Consider the following 19,551-nt stretch of genomic DNA (forward strand, 5'->3'; position numbering starts at 1 on the left):
AGGTGCTAATGGTCTCCCGGGCCGCCGAGAGCCAAGACTCAGGGCCAGGGGCTTCCGGGGAGTGGGCGACCTCACACCGTGGTTTTCATCCTCTGACCTTCCAGCGCGTAAAGAGACCCAGAGGGACTCATGGCTCAGGGCCAGGCGGCTGGACCCGCGGGAGCAGAGCTGGCCTGGCGTCCGGGTCACCTGGCTGCTGTGGGCAGCACCTTCTCCCACACATTGGCGGTTCGGTCAGTGGGCCCACAGCAAACGCCAATTAAGTGGCTCAGGGCCTGGAGGCATGGAACCTTCTGGATCATTAAAGAAACTACATTGTTTAGGCATCACGGGATATTTGCTGCTGGAATCACTGTTGAGTTGAATGGGATTCAAGGCATTCCCAGGTGTTCCCTGGCTAACAAAAACTGAGGAGTGCCTCTCACCCACATTTTAGTACCCTCTCTCTGGGCACGTCTTTCTTTTTTGTCTCTAGCAAGTGCTTTGGCAAAGTCTTGGTTGTCCTACCTTCTGTTTAGCCAGGATCTAACTAGCCAGCACTTTCCCACCTTCAGATCCATGCCTTTGCTTTAGTTCGTATGATTATTTTTATTATCTCTTTAAATTTTATTTTTAATTGAAATATAGTTGATTTACAATGTTATGTTAGTTTCAGGTGTACAGCAAAGTGATTCAGATACTTTTTCAGATTTTTTTCCATTAAAAGTTATGATATTGAATATAGTTTCCTGTGATATACAGTAGGTCCTTGTTATATATCGTAGTGTGTATCTGTAAATTCCAAACTCTTAATTTATCCCTCTCCCTGCCTTTCCCCTTTGGTAACCATGAGTTTATTTTCTATGTGAGTCTATTTCTGTTTTGTAAATAAGTTCAATTGTATCATTTTTTTAGATTCCACATGTAAGTGATATCATAAGACATTTGTTTTTAATCTGTCTGACTTACTTCACTTAGTATGATAATCTCTAGGGCCATCCATGTTGCTGCAAATGGCATTATTTCATTCTTTTTTATGGCCGAGTAATATTCCATTATATACACCTTTATATATATATTTCTTTATCCGTTCATCACTATATTTTCTTTATCCATTAATTTGTTGATGGACACTTAAGTTACTTGCATGTCTTGGCTATTGTAAATAGTGCTGCTCTGAACACTGGGGTTCGTGTATCTTTTCAAATCAGAGTTTTCATCTTTTCTAGATATATGCCCGGGAGTGAGATTGCTGGATCATATGGCAACTCTATTTTTAGCTTGTTAAGGAATCTCCACACTGTTCTCCATAGTGACTGTATCATTTGCATTCCCACCAACAGTATAGGAGGGTTTCCTTTTCTTCACACCCTCTCCAGCATTTATTATTTGTAGAATTTTGATGATGGCCATTCTGCCAGGTGTGAGGTGATGCCTCATTTACTTGAAAATAATCTGTCAAATAATTTAAATAATCAGTCTACTGAAATCCCACTCATTCTATCAAAGGAGAGTTTGACAATTCCTTTGTGAAGTCTTCCCAGATTTTCTCAGTTGAAATTAACATTTTGTATCTTGTTTCAAGCACCTTTTTCATTCTGCCTTGTATGGTTGTGCAGTTTCTATGTTTTTTCTCTCCCATGGCTTCTGGAAGGCACAGATGATGTTTTAAACCTCCACTTTCTATCTATGGGGTGCTTTTATACATAGTACGAATTTAATGAAGATTTGGTGTAGAGAGGGGTGAGTGAATTAATGAGAAGCATCCACTCACTGACTGCATTATGACATCAATGCAAATGCTTCCGGGAAGCTGACCTCTGTGCTTCCAGGTCCAAGTCTTTGCATCTGTTTCTGCTGTTGGATGCTGTTGGGTTGCTGAAGTTTGATTAGATGGAATTTGGCCAGGAATGCCTGAATCCAGTTTAAACCAGCCTTCCCAAAGCCCCACGCGCCTCAGCACTTGAAGTGAGCCTAGTGCCACGGAGGAACTGTATTTTTAGTTTTATTTAATTTTAATTTAATTTGAAATTAAAATTAAATAGCCACTTGTGGCTGGTGGCTGCCACACTGAACAGAGAGCTCTGGAGGCCCCCCTGGGAGTCCTCAGAGACCCCATCACCCAGGGCAGCGCCAAGGGCCTGGGACCAAAGCCTATTCTGTGTCAAATGAGGCAGCTCACAAGTTATTCCAGAGACTCACATTCGTTCAGTGGAAAATGGGATCTATTTTTAATGCATTCTTATTTATTTATTTATTTTTTGGTACTGACGTGGGTATAAAATTGATGATGACTCTCTATTAACTGGAATGCAAGATTGACTAGCGGAGAGCCTCTCCCTGGCCCCGCTGGGGAATGTGAGTAATTTTGCTCAGTTCACCGCCTGCTGAGTAGATCCTGGTCCATCCCGTCCTGGGTCCTGTTTCTGGGCCACATCCTACATGGTGCATTTTCATACCAGACAGTGAGTGGCAGGGAGAGTTCAGCTCCAAGCTCTGGGTTCTTTACAATAGATCCGCTGTTAGCAGGGAAGGACACGCTGCCCCCTCATCTAGACCAAATCAACTAAATTGTCCAAACCCTTCCAAGGCCTGAAACCTCACCTAAAGCCCGTTCAAGCCTGCCCTTGGTGCCTCCACTGGAAGGACTGGGATCTCCCTTCTGCATCTCCTTTTCCCATTTCTGTTTCTAGTTTAACCCTCGTTCCCCACTGTGAGCTCCCAGAAGGCAGGTCTGGGGTTGGCGGGATCAGGGACAGCAGATTCAATGCAGGTAATGTGAGCCCATCGATCGGGGCTGGTGGCCACATCGCCTGAAGGGAGCAGGCCTCACACAATTGTTGCCAAGCAGGCGAATGCGCCTGATGTTGCCAGATCTTTGCAACAGAAGCCAGAAATCTGAATTTTTAATACAAAACCCTCCAGAATCTTAAATGTTGGTGATGAATTAAAAAAAATCTCTTAAGATGCTCTGGGCATCAACCAGACATGTCCGTGTATGAGTGCGGATCTGGCCTGCCAGCTGCTGGTTGCTACTCGTGAACCTGGGCGCGGGGAGTCGTAGGGTGTCTGCCCACTCTGATGGCCTCTCATTCTTTGGGAGACCCCACAATCCCTCATACAGAGTAGGCATTTGACACCTCTTGTTGGACAGAGTTCCAGGCTCCTCATGTGTGCAAGGCTCAGGGGCCTGTCCTGGAAATGCTGCCCACAGCCCCCTAGCCCATTCCCCTGGGTCAGATAAGATGGGGCAGCTCCTCTGTCCGGTGGCCCTGGGAAGAAGCCATCCCCTCTGGGCGGGCACACCTCAGAGGGAGGGAAAGCGATTCAATTAAGCGCTGGTTCACAGCAAGTGCTAAAACCCTCCCTCCAGAGAACCGTTTCCTGCTATGGAGTTTTAAGACCAGCGACTGGAGAATCACTCTCCTTTTTTCTTCTTTTGGTGCTGTGCCTCTAGTCAATAAATAAGTGGGAAATAAAGGATTTGCAAGAAAATAGAATGCAGTCAAAAGGTAAATTGTGGGCTTAAAAGCCCCTAAGAGACTGGCACAGACTCGGAAACGTTTCCTGGTTTGACGTACTCTCCTGCGCTCCGATGTGCATCTTGGAAAGGTAATCTTTAAAACTGATTTCCCTCGGTTGTGTTTCATTGGTGTAGAAACCGAACAGGCTGCTGCATTACAGTAATAACATCAACATTTCACCCACCTTCGCCTTAATTATTTTTCTGTCTTGCCAATGGAACCCATTTAATAAGATGTATAGGTGGTGGGGCGGTGGGGCGAGCGGGTGTGTGGCTCAGATAATGGGCCCGGTGGACTTCCCCTCACTGGGTGTCACAGGCGCAAAGACACGAACTAAAAGCTTTGCGGCACTGAGGTGATAATAATGTCAACGCTTCGCCTGCCTTCCCCTTAATTATTTTTCTCTCCCACTCTTGCCACCTGAACCTGTTCAGATAAGATTCCCACACAGATAAAAACCAAGGGCTCTCATTCTCTTAGGCAGATAAGCTGCAGATTTACCACGATTCTGTGTGAAAAGGGAGCTGCGAGTGGTACAGAGGCGTTCTCTCAGATCCTTCTGGGGAGGTTTCAGAGCCTGCGTATCCCTGGTGGACCAATGGCCGTGGGAAAGGGAGGCACGTGGCTGCGAAGGCCGCTGTGGGCACTGGGAGGGGCACCCTGGCCTGGATGCAGAGGAGGGGCCATCTCTATACACCTGCTCTCTCCTGTAGATGCTTCTAACTTGGGGTGAGTGCGTCTTATTGGACTGGCAGGGCGGGGTCCTGACTACACATGCTGAGGTGGGAAGCCCCATGAAAAAGACAGCAGGACCCCCAGGCAGGGCCACTACCCTCCTGCCAGCACCATTTGGTTCCCTGGCCCTGCAGCATTATTTTGCTTTTTAAACTCTGAAACGGCTTACTTCTAGGAAAGTGGAACTTATCCCTAAGTTTCTATTGGTTCCCTGAGCTAACTCTTGATTGGTCCATTTGTAGTGCTTCATTTGCATGGATCTCACTCCTGATTGGTCCATTTCTACAAAGCTTGTTCCTAATTAGTCACCTTTGTTATACCTTATTTGTATATGATGTTGTACAATGTTGCAAAGTCTAGACTGGCAGCCTATAAAGGCCTGTGTAAAGCTACAGACAGGGTCCGGAGCCTGGAGTGTTAACTCCTCTGGGCCCGCTGGTGTGATAAACCTGAGTTCTACAGCCCTCTGAGTGCTGCTTGGTCTCTTGCTCGGATCAAGGTTGCTGTCGTAACTGAGCTGTAACACTGAGTTGTAACACACTTTGCCGCAACAATACCACTGGGCAAACCCCCGAGATGGTGGGAAAAGCAGCTGGGATAGCTCTAAATTTACCGCTAGTTTGCTGTGTGGCCTTGGGGAAGTCGTTCAACCTTTCTGAGCCATAGTTTCCTACAAATGAAGAGGTTGGTCTAGATTAGGTGTTCTTAAATTTTGGGGAGCTTACTGACTGACTTCTTTGAAAATGTGAAACCTCTCTTACAAACTTTAGGCATAAAATCCTCTACAAGGATGTATCGTACAACATGGGGAATATGGCCAATATTTTATAATAACTATAAATGGAGCACAACCTTTCAAACTTGTGAATCACTATATTGTACACCTGTAACATATAGTATTATACAGCAACTATACTGCAATAAAAAAAAGAAATGTGAAGCCTCTCCCAAGAAATGCACATCTTCATTCAGAATTTTGCACCCTATTTTATAGGGAGAAAAGGCTTCAGGCCCAAATCTTTGGCATCGTCCTTGGCTCCTCTCCTTCTGTCGTACCACCGTCCACTGCCCCCACTGCTACCATCCTAGCCCAAGCCCCCCACCTCTCATCTGTATTACTGTCAGAGCCTCTTCCTCTGTGCGCAGAGAGATGGGAAGTGAGTAGGGGTGTGTTTGGGGCAGAACAGGGCCAGCTCTTCTGAGGGGTTGGCTGTGTGGCCACCAGCCGGCTCCCCCGTGTCCTGCCTTCCACTCCAGAGGATACAGTGGTGCAGTGGTGTCCCTGGCCCCGGGTGATTTCTCAGCTTCTAACATGGCTCCTGACACATTTACATATGGAAAGTTCCCCCTTTCTATAAACATTTACAAACACCTTGATCGACTTGTGAACATGCGACACTGTTTTGGAAGCCAGCTTTCGTGGGCTGTGGGGCTCCGTTAGCTATTTTCGTGGGTTGGAGGCAGCTGTGTGGGCTTCTGGGGGCCTACAATCCTCCCGCTTAGGAAAACCCCTACACGGGCAGAATAATTTAGAGGCCCAGAGCGATGGGAAAAGAAGCAGCGGGCAGTCCCCTGACAATGAGGCTTAATGGGATGGGAAATGGATGCTGTGGCGCTGGGGGCCCTGGCTCCAAGGTGCGTCAGGAGAACAGGGCTGCAGGGACAGGGTTTCTGCAGCCTTCGGGTCATTATGCAGGCCGCCTCTCTGACTCTGGGGCCCTGGGCAGCAGGAGGGTTCAGACAGGGCTCCCAGAGCCCCTGGGGGCTGGAAGGAGACCTGTGATCTTAAGGGGAGGAGTAATTCTGAGCAGAACTTTGGGAAAGGGGAGGGGCATGACTTCATCCAGAAAGACCTGAATTCAGGTTCTAGCTCTCTTTCTTTCTTGTTGTGTGACCACGGGCTCTTTGTGGGTCAGCCCCTCAGCTGTAAAAGGAGACTTTGTGTCCTCTGCCTCTGTGTCGTCCTGCGCGGCCCAGGACAAGGGATCTCTTGGGGACCGCTCCAGAGAGTCTGCTTTGGGTGGCACGACTGCATCTCTAACCTTCCTTCTAAAACTACACCCTCCCCTGCCCATTGGCTGCTGGGGAAACTTCCATTTAGTGGCATTTTCCTTTCTCATTTCATGCTGTAATGGAGATTCATTGCTAGTTTTAAATCCATAATTTGCCATGAAACCCTCGTCTCAGGCTGGGGCTGAGGTCGGAGCGGAGAAGCAGTGAGTTATTCTTACCCTGGTCTCCCTGCGCCGCTCCGGCCTCTCGGGCTTTCCTCGGGGCTGGCCCCTGGCGGAGTCCTGGGGGTGACCCCCACGCTGCCCCCGAGGCTGGCCGCGAGACGGGGCTTCGCCTGATGGGACTGATGGGCCCTGCCCTCCCTCTCAGTCAGCTGTGACTCTTCCCTCCGCGTCATTTCTCACTGTGGGACTCGGTGGAGAAGTGGGCCTGATGCTGGGGGTCTCTTGCCCCGCCTACTCCGTCCTTTTCTGACAAGCAGTGGGGTCAATACTTTTGTCAGGTCACCAAAATTTATCAATTTCCCAATAGTGATTATTGTCTTGAGTGAGTGTTCTTGTGTCTTTCTATGGTGGGGGCACTGATGAATTGGCCATGCTCTGAGTTGCGCGCGCGCCTGTGTGTGTGTGTACCTGTGTGCACACCAGTGCGTATGTCCTTGTGCATGGCGTCTCTGTGTCTGGATGCATGAACAGGGAGCCTGGTAAACAGCCAGTGGCCAGCTGGGCTTCCTGACTGAGGAGGCAGTAGGGCACCCCAACAGAGGGCAGCTCTGGCCTGTGTTTTCTCCAGCAGGAGGAAAGTTGGAGGCCACGTCCCAGCCAGAGGAAGCAGCCGGTGATGGCAGAGTGGGTGAGGACCTCCTCAAGGCAGCTGCATTCTGAAAGTTATAAGAAACTGGCTTGAATTTCACGGGCAGCCGTGGAGCTGCTGGTTCCACACTGAATGGCAGACACCAGAGGATCAAGGTCCTGACTTTTGCAAATCTCCATGGTCTGAGCCCATGCTCCCCGTGGCTCAGCAGAGGCGCCTGTTCAGCGTCTCCCAGAGTCACACTTAGTCACAGCAGCAGAAGGAAATATTATCCTTGCTCTTGGGAGCAAGGGAAGAACGGCTCAGGGAACAATGTCCCTCCTGCCCGACTCCTAAGCCACGATGGAATGAGGGAGAACTGCAGTCAGACTGTGGAGAGGATTTGCACGTCATCTTTCCAGCTCACGGTTTTCCCGGGGAGAAGGAAAGCAGGCCTGAGATGTTAAGCATCACGGCCCCACGTCTCATGGCTGGTCAGTGGCAGGACCAGGGCAATGACACACACCTCTGGAAGTCCAGACCAGGGCCTTTGTCCTGCTCGGACCTGGAGAAATGCTGGTGCCCCGGGCATGGGGGAGGCACACTCAGGACCGCAGGGCCACCCGGGGCAGCCTAAGTCATTTGGTGATGGCGGGGTGTACTGGGGTCAGCAGAACTAGAAATGCAGTGGTGGGGGACAGGAGAGGGGGCTGAGCCTTCTGCATGCAGCAGACCCTGGGTGGGCTCCGACAGAACCTCCCTGCCTTCCCTTGTGCAGGTGTTGAAAGCAAGAGATGCTGAAACAGCAGAGGGGAGGGGCCGGCCCTGGGGTGGCTGCGTGGGTGTGCCTCCAGCAAGGCCACTTCGACAGCTTAGCTCTCCTCTCATTGGCCCAGTCTGTCCCCACCTGCCCCCTGCCACCTACATCCAGGCCAAGAGGGACGCCCTGAGTTTGCCTCCATCCCTGAGGAATCCTCAGCCCTTCTGGAGCCTTGGGAGTCTCCCAGCGTCTGTGAGTCTCCTTCCCTCCCTTCATTTCCCACCGTGATGGATGGGTCCCGGCTAGGGAGGAGGGGCCTCTCCTGACATCCCATGGAGGCTGAGATGAAGAACAGGGAGAGGGGAGGGGGCCGGGAGGCCACTCCTCTCCATGCATCATGGCAAATTATAGGAACAAGGAGGCTGAGGGGCCACAGGGGTTGATTTAGCGTGCAGCGGGACTCAGCGGCACTGCCCACGGTGACTCAGCTCTGAAGTCAACACACCTCCACCTGTGGCTACAGGGACCGCCAGGGAGACCCTCCATCTCCCCCATCCTCTGGCAACTGCTCTGGGCAGCCTCTCAGGGGGACATACGGCACTGAACCCAAGTGTGGACCTCAGAGACCCCGACCCCACCCTCAGGGAGCTTAGAGTGTAATTTGGAAGAGAGGGACCATTGGTCTGCTTCAGGTAATTTAGTGACAGCTGCACGAGCAGGTGGGCACAGAGTTAAACCAGGATCCCAGAGAGGGGAGAGCAGCGGCCAAAGAGAGGGTGAGGAGCGGAACCTGCTTCTGGCCCCAGGGACCGTGGGGGTGGCCTGAGTCCCCGAGAAGGGCGCCGTAGCAGGAAGGGCGAGGGCGGAGCGGCGGCAGGGGCGGGGGTGTGGGGGTGAGACGCACGGGGGCTCAGGCACAGCCTCCCATCTGCGGCTTCAGGAGCCAGGGGTGCTTTTTCTGCTCCTCCCTCCCATCTCTGGCTGGGTTGCTGCCCCTACATGAGGGTGACTGCAGGGTAATGAATGTGGCAGGAAACAGGCACACAGCACAAATGCGATACGGCACCTCAGACCAGGCCAGGGCCCAGGCAAAACGCGCCTAATGAGGAGATAAGGAAGTCAATTCTGTGCGTCTTCCCAGGCGCGTGGGCCGGGAGAGGCTGCAGGGCTCGTGTCTTCCTGCCTCCCTGCTGGATGGAGAAGCTTCCCTAGGACCCAGGCCTGACTCCCCAGGGAGAAGTCGCTTGTCCGTGCCTCTAACATAGCAGGGATAATAGCAACAACAACCACAGGAATAATAGTAACAGCCAGCGCTTACGTGCCCGGCCGCATACGAGGCGCTGCTTTGAGAAACGCTCTACATGTATTATTTTATGAAACCTTCTCTACAACCCTAAGAGGGCAGGTGTGATTATTCCCCCATTTTATACGCGAGGAAACTGGGGCACAGAGGGGTGGAAAACTGTCCAAGATGTCACCACAGGTAAAGAGACACAGCCAGCTTTCAAGTGCAGGCAGGCTGGCTGTCGGCGTCTGGGCTCTTAACCGTGAAGCCACGTTGCCTCTCTAAACCCAACGCAACACAACACAACAACACAACACCACTCTCACACGTATCGAGGGCGTACTATCCGCCCGGGACTGTTCTGTGTGGTGAGGGTCAGTGTCGTCACCCTAACTAGCCCCAAGCCCTGTTCCTAGGGTCACACGATGAACACTTACTAAGTACCTGGTATGTGTCTGCAGGCTGTGCCAGGCGTGAGGGGTGCATGCTGCCTCGGGGAGACCCAGCAGGGGAGACAGACGTGTGAACGGTGACGTTCAATACAACAGTGTTGTGACTGAGGCGAGGACAAAAGGCTAAGGGAGCGCAGAGCGGGACGGCCAGGTCATGTGGGGTTCAGGGAGGGCTTCCAGGAGGAGGCGATGTCTAAGATGGATCCTGACAGGTGAGCACGAGGTAGCCAAGGGAAGAAAGTGGGAAGCGCATCCCAGGCAGGAACACGCCTGAGTGAAGGCACAGAGGTGTGTGAGTGCGGGGCGCTGCGCGCTGGCCGTTATCCTGGACCTGGGGCTGCAAGGAAGCAGAGGGCAGGCCCGAGGGGGCCCCATGTGCCGCGGACAGAGCTTGGGCTTTGTTCTGTGGAGGTGCTTCCTTACCTCTGAAGAGTGGCTCAGACTGTCCCCCACCGACAGGGCGACTGGCTGGCTTTCTTGACACCAGTTTCTGGAAGAATGATCTTAGAAGCCAGCGCTCTTGGGCTCTGTTTCAGCTCTGCCTTCCCCGGCTGTGTGACCTAAGCCATGCACTGTCTCTCTGGACCCACCTACCCAGGAGGTCAGGGGTTGGAAACTGGGGGGTTTCCAACTGCCAGCCCTGTGGACTTAGGAGTCCTTCCCCTGCAGCTCCCCTGCTGGAAGATTTGCAGATGAAGCTTGTGGTTTTGAAAAATGCACCAGGGAAGGACACATCTGGGCCTTATCTGTTTGCCCCTAAGTATCTGAGGCATGACGTCATTTGAAAGACTCCCTCTTTACTTGCCTTGCCTTACTCTCCATCGTTAAACGATTCATGTTGATTTAGGAAGCTTTATTTCTAATGGGAGCCACAAGATAGCAGAGTTTGTATTAGAACGCAGGCCCAGAAGAAGAGGGAAATGGGGTAGGAAGACTGGGAAAAATCCCCTTTTTAATAACTAACCAGACATCCACCATCCTCCCCTGCCTGCTTCCAACCTCCCTTCCCCTGCTCTGCTTTCTCATTTTCACAGCACACGTTACCCTCTGACATCCTACGCAGCTCCGCAATGCGCTTGCTTAAGGTTTCTTCTTTACTGACTGTCTCTCCCTCCGCTAGAACACAAGCTCCCCCAGGGCAGGAGTGCTTTTCCCTCTCATTTACTGATCGACCTCCAGTGCCTCGATCAGTGCCTGGCACACAATAGGTACTCAGTAAAGACTTGTTGATCGAATCCTTGGTGCCCTTGTCCTCCTGCTCTGGGTCCCCCAAATCCTTGCCTTGCACGTTTTCAGGAAGTTAGAAGGATCAAATGCAGTATCACCCTTGCAGCTCTGATCCTGGAACAGTTTTGGTTCTTTTCAACACTGGAGTTCCTGCAGGTGGGAGGAGCAGCAGTGTGCGTGGGTGTGAGCTCTGAAAGTGCATGGCCCTTAGTGTGTGTGTGTGTGTGTGTGTGTGTGTGTGTGTGTGTGTTAGTTTCATACTTACAATTCTAGGAGTTGCTATTTTTATTATCTCCATTTTATAGGTGAGGAATCATTCATTCATTCACTCATACATTTATTAAAAGTCCCCAGCGTTACTGAGCACCTGTCCTGGACTAAGTGCTGGTCATAGAGTTGAACCAGAGGACCAGGGGGAGCTCCAAGGACCTTGGCCAAGGTCACACAGTGAGTAAGCTGCGTGCAGGTATTCTGCTTCCCAGCCCCAGCCCCTCCTCCTGCACCACCGCTCTGCGCACATGGCAGAGGTCCTACGCTGTGTCCCTGCAGAGGTGGCTGGGTGTACATGGAAGCTGCGTACTGAGGGGGCACTTTGGGGCAAAGGTGCGCCGCCACATCCAGAATCCCAGGGCTGGGCAGGAGTTTGAAAGGTCCCATCTGCAGCCTCAGAGTGAGATGGTGCCTAAAATACCCCCATCAGTTATGGTCTATGCCTCAGATACCATGAGAATTCGGGTTCCCTGGGGGATTTTCCTCAAATATTTGGTGGAGCAAATTGGGCTCCTTATTGTGTGGATGTTGTGGCTTTCTGGGAGCTGGACAGTTCTTAATAATAATAGGTCAAATAATAAGAGATCATCTGGTTTATCACCACCTTCATTTTACAGGTGAGGAAGCTGAGACCCAGAGAGGTTGGGCAACAAGGCCAAGATCACACAGCTGATTAACACAGGACCTCAAGACTGCTGCCTCCAAGCCTGCTGCTCTGTCTCTGATACCATGATACCTGAGATGTTCTGGAGGTGGAAAGATGCCCATTCCCTGCCTCACTCAGCTTCCCACGATCTGCCCCTGGCACCTCTCCCTTTCGGTCCCCTGGCTCCCTCCCTCTGCCTCCGCGGGATACCAAACGCTCAGTTCACAGTTGCTCCTTGCCTGATTGCATCTGAGAGCTGGAAACACAAGGTAATGAATGTGTCTGTGACTCTAGGCTTGGCTGCCGGGCCCGGGTCCCCATGCCCTGCCTGGAGCGCAGCAGACTCCGTGAGCCAGCCCCCTGGCTTCTCCATGCAGGCTGCTGGCAGATGCATATTTTAACAGTGCACATCTGTTGGCTATGTAATCTCTCGTATTTGCCCTTTTCACTTGGTGCTTTGATGGAAGACCCCTGGGGGTCTCCCTCTGCTCCCATTGAAGTGTTTGCTTTGCAGTTTTGCTGGAATACCATCTGATTCTGCTCTCACATCTTCTACAGGTTCTAATCAGGCTCTTACTTTGTTTAATTAAAAATCTATCTCAGGCAAATACAGACTAAATTAGGAAGCTCTCTCATTCCTGGAACACGGGGAAGGCAGCCCCTCTTGGGGAGCCGGCTGGGACATCTTCCCAGCCTGAGATGTCACAGCGAAGCCCCAGATGGGACCTTGGTTGGGAAGCTGACTGGCCAAGGTAGAAACACCCCTCTCTCCTCTGCTGGAACAGGACCCCTGTCTATCCATCACGGTGAACAGACCAGGGCTCCATTTTTAGAAACCTGGGTTAGCTTCTGCATGCAGGGCCTCCCTCCAGGGCATCAGGCGGGGCTGTATACCTCAGAGAAACAGCCAGAGCCCTGCAGGACCAGCCCAGGGGTGGGGACCTAGGGTGGCCTTGAGGAGTCAGGGAGGACTGTAGGCAGGACCTAGGGAAGCTCTTTCCTGCCTGGGGTTAGTTTGTTTAGGAGGAATGGTTTTTGTGGAGTCTGTATGAAAGGCTGATGGACAAACGTCAGCTCCGGCCCCCTTCCAGGCTCAGGGAGTCCACCCAGGCCATCCTGCTGGGGTCTCCTAGGAGCTCTGCCTTCCGCCTCTTCACCTGATCTCCAGGCATGTAAAATATCTCTCCCCCAACAGACCAGCTCGGTGCCCAGAAGGCAGTGCCAGGTCAGGCCAGTGGAGTTGGGGTGCGGGGGTGGTGAGCCTTTTATATGTGACCCAAGACAAAATTAAGTCTCTTGAGATCAGATCCCAAGACCTGGCTCTGAGTCTTGGCTTTTAGTCAGCCAGACGAAGGAGATTCTGCTTGCTTTTAGAAACTCAGAGACTGGGCAGGAAGCATTGGTTTGGAGTTGGAAAATCTGGGGACTATTTTGAGGGTTAATTAAGCTGTGTGACCTCCCATGAGAGCCTTTACCTCTCTGAGTCTCAATGTCCTTATCTGTAAATCATTTGGGATAATGTGGACTTTGTTATCTAACAGAGATTGTGGGAAGGAAAGGAGGCTGTAAGTGGCCGGGTATGACTGGGAGAAGCTCCGATACCAGGACGGGAACTTAAGGATGAGAGGCGTCTCCATCTGTTTTCGGTCCTGTGTGAGGTCAGGAGTGGGTACTGCTCAGATTCCTCCCATTTTAGCATCTCTGGGACCCTCAAGAAGGAGTACAAAGTGGGTGGGGGGAGGGGGACCGTAAAACCTCTGGAGATGAAGATTCTACAGCTCTGCTCAGCAAATCTGTTCTGGTCTTTTGCAATCCTCAAAAATCAGAAAATATATTAGACACTAAATCCTCCATCTCTCCTCCCTCAGTAACTGTACCAGTTGCAGACCTGGTCCCATTTTAGCCACCATCTCAGGAGAGATGAAGGCATCAACCTTTCTTCTCAAAAAACTAAAAATAGGCTTATCCTATGATCCAGCAATCCCACTCCTGGGCATATATCTGGAGGGAACTCTAACTTGAAAAGACACATGCACCCCAATGTTCATAGCAGCACTATTTACAATAGCCAAGACATGGTAGCAACCTAAACGTCCATTGACAGATGACTGGAAAAAGAAGTTGTGGTATGTTTATACAATGGAATACTACTCAGCCATAAAAAAGCATAAAATGATGCCATTTGCAGCAACATGGACGGACCTAGAGATCATCATTCTAAGTGGAGTAAGCCAGAATGAGAAAGAAAAATACCATATAATATATGTGGAATCTAAAAAAAAGATACAAATGAACTTATTTACAAAACAGACTTATAGACATAGAAAACAAACTCATGGTTACCAGTAGGGGGAAGAGGGTGAGAAGGGATAAAATGGGAGTTCAAGATTTGCAGATACTACTATATATAAAATAGATAAACAAGTTTCTACTGTATGGCACAGGGAACTATATTCAATATCTTGTAGTAGCCTATAATGAAAAATAATCTGAAAAGGAATATATATGTATGTACATGTATGACTGAAACATGCTATGCACCAGAAATTAATGCAACATTGTAAACTGTATTTCAAAAAAAAGGAAAAAAAAGATGGCAGCTTCCCCCTTAAACACTGGAGGCCTGCTTCCTGGTCAAGTGATCCCAGCTTATTTACCCTCCAGACCAAGTTTATTTTCTCAATCCTTTCATTGCAGGCAAGGGGAGACTCGGAGGTTGAATGGGATTCCTGAGGTTGGCCCCGAGTTCCTCCTCCCCGTCTCAAGAAGCCAGGTTCCGGGCTGGGTGAGTGGCCCTCCAGGGCCTGTCTGCAGCTGCGCTTGGGGCAGGCTGCCCCGCGAGCTGGCCATGTAGATCTGAAGATAACCTGACACCCTCTTCAATATTTCATCCCTGAGCAGCCGTGCGCCTCATCTGCCCAGCGGCGAGGAGGCAGCACCCCAGCTGCTGGCCCTGTTGTCAAACTTCACGGCAGCTGCTGGAGGCGGGTGGGGCGGGAGGGGGCCTGCCTCCTCTGGCTGCCTGTGCGCCACCCACTACGCAGGGCTCTTTGCTTCTCTGAGCCTCAGCCTCTCATCTGGGGCAGCAATCCCTGTCCCGCAGAACGGGCGAGGGAGCCAGGGAGTGTGAGGGAGAGTGCTGTGAGCGCTGCTGTGAAGCACTATGCAAATGTGAGCTATTACTAGTGTGCCGGCTGGGTTCCCAGCAGGACGGGCTCCTCCTAACATCTGGCTGGAGGAGGGAGTCGACGGGTCTGAACTCTAAATCAGGACAAGGCAGCTTAAGGGGTAGCTGAGCCCATTCCCTGGTCTCCAGGCAGGTGTGCCTGAGTCAAGGAGTGGGGGCCTCTCCAGGCAGGTTGTCCCAGAGACACGGAAGCTGAGATGAGGAAAGACCAAGGGGCAAAGATATGATTTGGAACAAGAGCCTGAAATGACGTTTCCTAGGGGTGATGTAGGCAGCCCAGTCCTCTACCGGAGAGCCAGGTCTCCCACCGAGAGCCAGGTCTCCCAGGGGGCAGTGAAGGTGGGAGGGAGCAGGGTCAGGGTGGCCCCTGTGGGGGCTGGAATCGAATCGCAGAGAGGATCAAGCTCCAGGCTGAACCTGACGGGAGAGGTGGTAGATGGGGCTTTGTTAGCACCCCAGGGAGGTCGAGTCAGGAAGAAGGAGCTCAGGGATGTGTCCCCTTCTCTGTATCTCCATCTCCCAGCACAGGACCTGATGTGGATCACATATGCAGGACGTGCTTCCTGACTGAGTAAATAAGCACCCAGGAGCCCTTTTTAGCGCCCCTGCCGCACACACAAACTGTCCCCCAGGGCTCCGGCCACTGCTGCCCCATGTGTCAGTACCTCCTCCCCAGAAGGGAGAAAGTGAAATTTCCTGCCCTGGACATCGGAAGGCCAATGCCAGCTGACCCATGTCCGGTGGGGGGGGGGGGCCCTCCAGCCTGGCCCCTGGCTTCTAGAGCTGAGCCCAGGGTGCTTCCCACAGTATCCTCACCCCCGTGTACGGCCGGCTCTTACCTAGGACGGTGAGGCGTGCGGGGCGGGACCGGATGGCGGCCTGGATGGCCTGGCACTCGTACACGGCATCGTCTTGCAGCTCTGCCCGCAGGATCTTCAGGTGATGTTCCCCTGACAGGTGGTTCCCTACCACCAGGTACTGTGGGTAACCTGCGGGGAGAGCAGGCGTATCAGGGGGGCTGGGGCAGGGGTGGAGGAGATGGTCGGGACAGATCGGCACAGTGGAGGGGACACTTGAGCAGGAGTGGTGGGGGTGGGCTGGAGGGCTGGCAGAGCAGGTGGCTGCTCACGGTCCTTACGCACGGTCCTGAGCGTAAGGAGCACAAGAATGGGTATCCCCAGGGTGTTGGGGCAGTGTGTGTGCGTGCGGTGGGTGTGCGTGTGTGTGCGCGCGCGCGTGTGTGCGTGTGTGTGTGTGTATGTGTGTGTGTGTGCGTGTGCGCGCGCGCGAGTGTGTGTATATGTGTGTGTGCGCGCGTGCGTGTGTGTGTGTATGTGTGTGTGTGTGTGTGTGCATGTGTGTGTGTGTGTAAGGGTATCGTGGGTTTTAGGTTTAGAAATGATAGGGAAGCTATTAATAGAGCGGGAAGGAGAGAGCAGGGTTGGAAGCACTAAGTGTGGATGGACACAGCAGGGCTGTTACCCTGGAAAGGGGCGCGCTCAGCGCTGCCGTTTAGCAAGCAGACACACGTTCTGATAAGGAGACACGCGGAGAGACAGAGAGACCCAGGCTGAGATTCACAGGGAGCAGACCGAGTCAGAGGGAGAAAGAAGAAGGAAACAGAGAAATACTTGGGAAAGGACCAAGAGTGGCTTTTGGGGAAAACTTTTGCTTCAGGATAGACAGGAAGTAGAAACCAAGGTCCACCCCGCCAGCGCCCAGGAACCTCTGGTCACTTTGAACCATAAGTGGCTCTTTTCTGGTCATTGGTAGGACCACCCTTGAACCCTAGGGCCTGATTAAACACTTACGAGGCACTCAGGACGTTTAGGAATTTGGGGCCTCTTATACTGCTGACGATAAATAATAGATAAATAAAAGCTTGAGGATGATAAATCTTTAAGCAGCTCTCCTGCTGCTGTGCAGGACTGAATATAAATGCCGGCATGGGTCGTGGCTGGCCAGGCAGGGCCGGGCCTCTCCTTTCGGGTCCTGGGCCCCCAACTTCCTTAGTTTCTCCCAGCAGGAACTGTTCTCCACCCAGCCCCTTGCCGGGGCTCTGCTTTCTCCCCACCAGTCTTTCACAGGGTCCTTCTTCCCTGCCCTTGTCCCCTTCCCTCCTCAGAGACCCATCTACCCTCCAGCAGCCCCAAACTGCTCCTCTTTCTGAAGGGCCTTCGCTGGGACAGAGCGAGCTCTCAGAAATGTGCTACTGGAGGAGGGCATTGGGCACATCTGGCCTTTTGGAGAGGATGAGGGCTTAAGAGACAGAAACAGAGACAAAGGGGTGTGCAACAGCTCTCTTAAAATATTTCTAAGTCTCTTAGTGGGGCTTAGATGTGTTCATGCAGCTCCCAAGGACGGCATTAACATCAACGGGCAGAATTAACATGGGGAAACACTTTAAGGATATTGTTAACAATTTACTGGTGTCCAACAAAGATCTGGGCACCCAAAGGTGGTAGTGAGGTCCCCGTCACTGGCTACATTCAAGCAGAGGTTGTATGATCACCTGTCAGGGACGTTGCGGAGGAGATTTCTACCCTGGATGAAGTACTGGAGCTCCGAGGGTCTTCCAGAGCTGGGGCAGTGCTCCCTGGGGATGGGCTGTTAAAGGCACCCATTCCTGGTCAGTGGAGGTAGCTGGGATCCTCCACCAGGCTCCCAAGGGTGCTTTTTGGGTGCATCCTGTGTGGCTGAGCCTTGCAGGCTCACGTCTTCATGGCTAGTATTGTCCTCAGCATGCCATCAAATGGCCCTGCCCTCCACAGCTGTTCGGGCCTGGCCAGAGATGCTACAAGCCATCATCTGTACTCCCAAGAGCACCGCCTCCCCTCCTGCCAGCCGCTCCTGCCCTCTGATGGGCTTTGGAAGGAGCCCGGGGAAGCTAGGCTGGCTCTGCTCAGGGCGGGGTGAGGGGCTGGATGTGGGTGTTTTCCACACTCTCCCTGCTGCGGCTGCCCTTGGTGAAGCTGGCTTATGGCCCTCAGCCCCTCTGGACCAGCCTCTGGATCCTGCGGTCCTGTGATCAGCCCCTGGTCTCCTGCAGGCTTCTTGTCTGGAGCTGGTGTTTTTGTTGTCTTGCAAGCGATCAGAGGCCAGATTTTGCTCTCATCAGCTGCTGAAAACATCAGTGATGGGTTTGTTTGTATTTGCCTAATTAGGCGGCGAGCCGTGATACCATCCCAGGGACCCACAGCATCTTCGGAAAGTGCAGGCCCAGAAGTGCAGGTTCTGAGGAAGCTCTAGCTCCTTCCACAGACTCCTTACTCTCTCTTGCTACTCCCGGGGCAGGAAGCAACATTATTGGGATTCTGGGTTCTACAGACAAATTGCCTGGGTTCCAACCTGGTTGGAAGCTCCATCACTTCCTAGCTCTGTTGTCTTGGGTCAGTTACTTTAATTTCTTTATGCTTCCATTTTCTTATCAGTAAAATAGGGACAATGCTAGAACCTTACAGAGTTATCTTCACCCTAACACCATAAGATAGGATAGTCTAGGTAAAGTGCCTGGCACACAGTAAGTAGTCTGTAAATGCTGGTTTAACGTAACAGTGCTGCAGGGCAGCCCAAGAGGGCTCCTCCCATCTTTAGGAGGAAGAGCAGACCAGGTACAAAGGCTTCTGGGGTTAGGAGATAGGGTCCCACGCATTGGGACTGGGCATAAGTTTGAATCAGTTTCTTCCTCAGCTGTGACTTTATTTACCTGCCAAATAAAGGGCGAAATCCTTATTTTTCTCCTTGTGAATCATTGTAGATTTATGAGATCCTGTGAGCTTCTTAGAAGAAAAATGTTCCATCAATATGAGGCAGTATATTTATAAATCACTTCCCTCGACTGTTTTTTCCAGCCTTGGTGACCAGAAAGACAGTGAGGTCTTCCGTTCAGGCATCACTCCTGGTAGACTGCATGGGGCCACACATTTAAAATAGAAGAGGGCGGAGCTGCAGCCGGATGAAGTCCCCCGACGCTGGGCTCCAGTCTCCTTGTAGTTTTAAGTGCTCTGCAAATACGTGCAGAACTGAATTCTCTATTACCCTCACTTTCTTATCAGGCAAGAAACCAGTGTTTATTGAGCATCTGTCATTATTGTCATGATGCTATTTTGGGGGGTGATCAAATACAGAGAAACTTCACACTCGAGTCTGAGTTCATTGGCTCTGCAAGAAGAGGGCTGACCTTTCTATCAACAGACCAAGTTAGAGAGGAAGCAGACCCCAGTTCCATCATTGCCCCCCAGCACGTAGCAGGACCAAATCCTCCATCCCAGAAAGCCATTCATGGAAGTGGATGCCAGAGGGTCAATTATCCACGTGGTGGTGACCACTTTGTGAACCATCCATGGTGTCCTGCGGCCCCCTCTTGCCCAGCAACCCAACAAGACCCCAGTCCCTCACCGAAGCTGAACACCGCTGGCCGGGAACTCAGAGCCTCCTTAACTAGCAGCGTTGAGAGCCACGCGGAGCGTGAACGTATCAGGTTTGGGAGGCTCCTTGTCATTTTCCCTGTCCCTCTGGGGTAAGGGAGTTCAGAGTCCCTGAAATTGGCTGGTTCCCATAATACTTAAATTTTATGGCCGCACAGTATATTTTGGAGCTATTGTGTATTTTATCCCTGCTCAGCTGGGCGGCAGCTCTCAAGCCCTGTGATGCTTTTGACCGTTGCTATAATGTTTCAATA

The 19,551-nt window shown here is 51.9% G+C and overlaps 1 protein-coding gene across 2 annotated transcripts in view; it reads right to left on the reverse strand.

Annotated features, from left to right (window-relative positions):
• KIRREL3 (kirre like nephrin family adhesion molecule 3) overlaps window positions 1–19,551 on the reverse strand; it is a 487,625-nt gene that overhangs the window by 61,848 nt on the left and 406,226 nt on the right. For both annotated transcript variants that reach the window (XM_031443396.2, XM_010986268.3), the window contains exon 4: window positions 15,710–15,859. In XM_031443396.2, the coding sequence (XP_031299256.1) occupies window positions 15,710–15,859 (150 nt within the window). The remainder of the gene's footprint in view (window positions 1–15,709; window positions 15,860–19,551) is intronic.

The sequence above is a fragment of the Camelus dromedarius genome, chromosome 34 (genome assembly GCF_036321535.1).
Source record: "Camelus dromedarius isolate mCamDro1 chromosome 34, mCamDro1.pat, whole genome shotgun sequence".
Taxonomy (NCBI): Eukaryota; Metazoa; Chordata; class Mammalia; order Artiodactyla; family Camelidae; genus Camelus; species Camelus dromedarius.